The sequence below is a fragment of the Mizuhopecten yessoensis genome, unplaced genomic scaffold (genome assembly GCF_002113885.1).
Source record: "Mizuhopecten yessoensis strain PY_sf001 unplaced genomic scaffold, ASM211388v2 scaffold10629, whole genome shotgun sequence".
Lineage (NCBI taxonomy): Eukaryota > Metazoa > Mollusca > Bivalvia > Pectinida > Pectinidae > Mizuhopecten > Mizuhopecten yessoensis.
Window position 1 is genome coordinate 343,418 of NW_018408642.1, and position 3,159 is coordinate 346,576.

The following is a 3,159-nucleotide window of genomic DNA, read 5'->3' on the forward strand; positions in this document are numbered from 1 at the left end:
TACCTGTATCAGCTAGCAAGATGAAATATACCTGTATCAGCTAGCAAGATGAAATGTACCTGTATCAGCTAGCAAGATGAAATATACCTGTATCAGCTAGCAAGATGAAACCTAACATGTTAAGCATACTTGAGCCGAACTGTATAAAACAATTAGCACTTGTTGGCATTCCAGCTGGGTGATATGGGTGGGCTTTTTACAAGTATGGACTTATTGAATATGGCAAGTATGGTAACATGAAAACATACATAACATTGTTGCACAGCTAAAGTAAGGAGTCTTAAAAATTTCTCACTCAAATTCATGATATATCTCCCTACATATCCATATGAGCCATATGCATAATAACTGTGAGTATTTTATCAAAATATGTATCATATCCTTAGTATGACATACTATTTACACCTCTACCCAATTACCTCTGTGACCTCACAGGATCTCTAGAAGATGAGGTCTGTATTTCGACAGGTAATCAATCACTATTTCTTACTGGATCTCTAGCGGGTGGGGTCTATATTAAGACAGGAAATCAATCGCAAGTACTTACAAGCCCTATAACCATGGATGATAATTTGTGAACCGCTTGGAGACGACCTACGAGCGAGGTTGTGATAAAGCGGTATATAAGAACCTCAAATTATTATTACTATTATTACAGGATCTCTAGAGAATGGCCCGGGGTCTATATTTAGGACAGGTAGTCAATCACAAGTACTTACGGAATCTCTAAAGGGTGGGGTCTATATTTAGACAGGTAATCAATCCCAAGTACTTACGGGATCTCTAGAGGGTGGGGTCTATATTTAGACAGGTAATCAATCACTGTCTGTGGTATTCGCTGGTCTTCCACATGCAGATATCGGACTAGGTCTGGCCCATGGTATTGCACAGCCTGCCCTAGGAGATTGGTATCCATCTTGATGAAGCATGAAGAAAAGTTTTAGTAATTAAAAATTAGAAGATTATTTTGTTTTTAGGTAAATTACGAACAACACCTGATTTTTTTCTTTCTAGCAAAATGAACATGAAATGTTCTTCTTTTAGTAATGTAGTGTATCAGACCCTTAGAAAAATATTTGCATTAAAATGAGGGTTAAATTAATATACTTTAAAAGTCTTTCTGGGCACTGGTTAATATATAAATTTAAATAGTGGTTGGAATTTTTAACATCGTTGGTAGAGATTGATTTGCGAAGTGAACTTGTGGGTTCCTATAGGGTTAATGTTAACAAATTTTAAATGAGTTAATTATGTTTACCAAGTCTCATATAATCTTTCTCATACATTTTGATGTATCATTTTTTATGTGTTCCATCCTTTACATGTTAATAGTCTAACCATAATGACTTGATGGTACTGTTTGTGTTAGCGTTATTGAAGAAGCCTTTTCAATTCATGACTTGGTACTATGCCGGTAATACAGTAATTATATTGTTATAGAAAATATGATTATTAATGTAGCGGAATTGGTCTGGATCGAATAACCAGTGACCACAGGGGCACGTTACAAATGTCTGAAATACACACATATGCTATTCTGATATGGGTCACAACACACATAAACATGTACGTTTATGTGTGTTGTGACCCATATCAGTATAGCATATGTGTGTATTTCAGACATTTGTAACGTGCCCCTGTGCAGTGACCATGTTGAGTAACTAAATTGGTAGAGTGTCCGTCTACAGTTCGGAGGTCCTGGTCTTGATTTTCATGGTCTACCATATTTGCAAGATTAACATAATAAAATTAACTACACTGACAACTGCTGCGGGAACCCGATTTGTGTACGTTTAGTCAGCTTACTTTACTAGAGCAATCACGCTTCCGTTCTAACAACAAACCACCACAGTGCGAAAAGGTTAGAATATGCGTGCCGAATTAATAAGAATGGGACGAGTTGACCATACATGTATTATATGCTTTGTTTAGTATTCCTCAACAATTACTAAGTAACGGGTAATCAGTAGCATATGTCACGCCAGAACACATCCCAGTCAGCCTCATAATTTTGTAACGCGTAACGTGCTAAAAAGTAAGTTCTCCGTCTAATAAGAAAACCGTATTGTTTTGCGACAATCGACATACTGAATCGTCCCGCCGTTATAAACATTTTTAATCACCGAGACGGTACATTTTTAGAAATAAACCCGATGCAATTAGGATAGTTTGAAAATACAATAATTAAACCTGTACCCTTTGCTGCGCTGGTTTGCACAACTGCAAGGCTGTCAAATTAAATAATGTTCTCGGTTCTACCAGATTTCAACCGAAGCCACATTACCCAGACATAATTGTCGATTCACACCTCTCATATTAGAGAGCTCTTCGTCTTTTTTTTTTTTATTACTTCCCTTTACCACGGACTCTCGTCAGGAATCAACATAAAAAATGGGTTAATAGAGCAACGGAGGGTGTTATCGACAGGGGGGTATTATCGACCCCCGGTTCTATTTATCTCGTTTTGGATCGATTACGAACCGTTTTTCAGACACTCGGTGTTTTTGATAGGTACACTTACCTTTTTCGGAATCCCTCGGAACTGTTCCATTCAGACAACACCGGTTAAACAAATTTTCTGAACTTTTTTTTCCCAAAGAGAAGAATCGATCCTATTTTTAAACCTTCCTTACGGGCCCCGATAAGACATGTTTGGCACTTCGAATTTTATTAACATTTTTTCTGAAATATTTGTCACATAATGGTGTAATCCAACTTCACTCATGAAGCGTCTGCAACGTTTGTCAGCGTATTATCTACATCCGGGGTATTGTTAAGGTCGGAAATAGGGTTGTCGATAACTGCCGCAATTTGAGGATCGGAGGTAGTTATCGACAGTATGTTAAAAAAAATACCAATGATTTTTTGTTTTATCCATTAAAAGCATATTTTTATGAATGACTTGTACTTCAAAGTTGCCTGTATGATTTCAATATATATATATCGTGAATTGTGAAAGGTGAGAACATGTGCCCGACAACAATAGTATGCTAAAGTCTATCCAGTAAACAGACATAACTTTACAAGCATAACTAAAATACTAAAAAATCCAAATTTCTCAATAAAATCCATGTAGATAAGTCTTGTAAATATGCTCAATATAAACTGCAATTACAAATTATGAAAAATATCAATATTTGAAGACACTGCAGTCATATA

At 36.3% G+C, this 3,159-nt stretch overlaps 1 protein-coding gene across 2 annotated transcripts in view; it reads right to left on the reverse strand.

Moving 5' to 3' along the window:
* Positions 1-2,301, reverse strand: part of LOC110461496 (tetratricopeptide repeat protein 14-like) — a 25,674-nt gene extending 23,373 nt beyond the window's left edge. For both annotated transcript variants that reach the window (XR_002464138.1, XM_021514970.1), the window contains exons 1-2: positions 2,197-2,301; positions 777-916 (exon numbers count right to left, since the gene is read on the reverse strand). Coding sequence is in view for 1 of the 2 variants with exons in the window: in XM_021514970.1 (XP_021370645.1) it covers positions 777-916 (140 nt within the window). In the remaining variant the exon portion in view is untranslated. The remainder of the gene's footprint in view (positions 1-776; positions 917-2,196) is intronic.
* Positions 2,302-3,159: the final 858 nt, after the last annotated feature.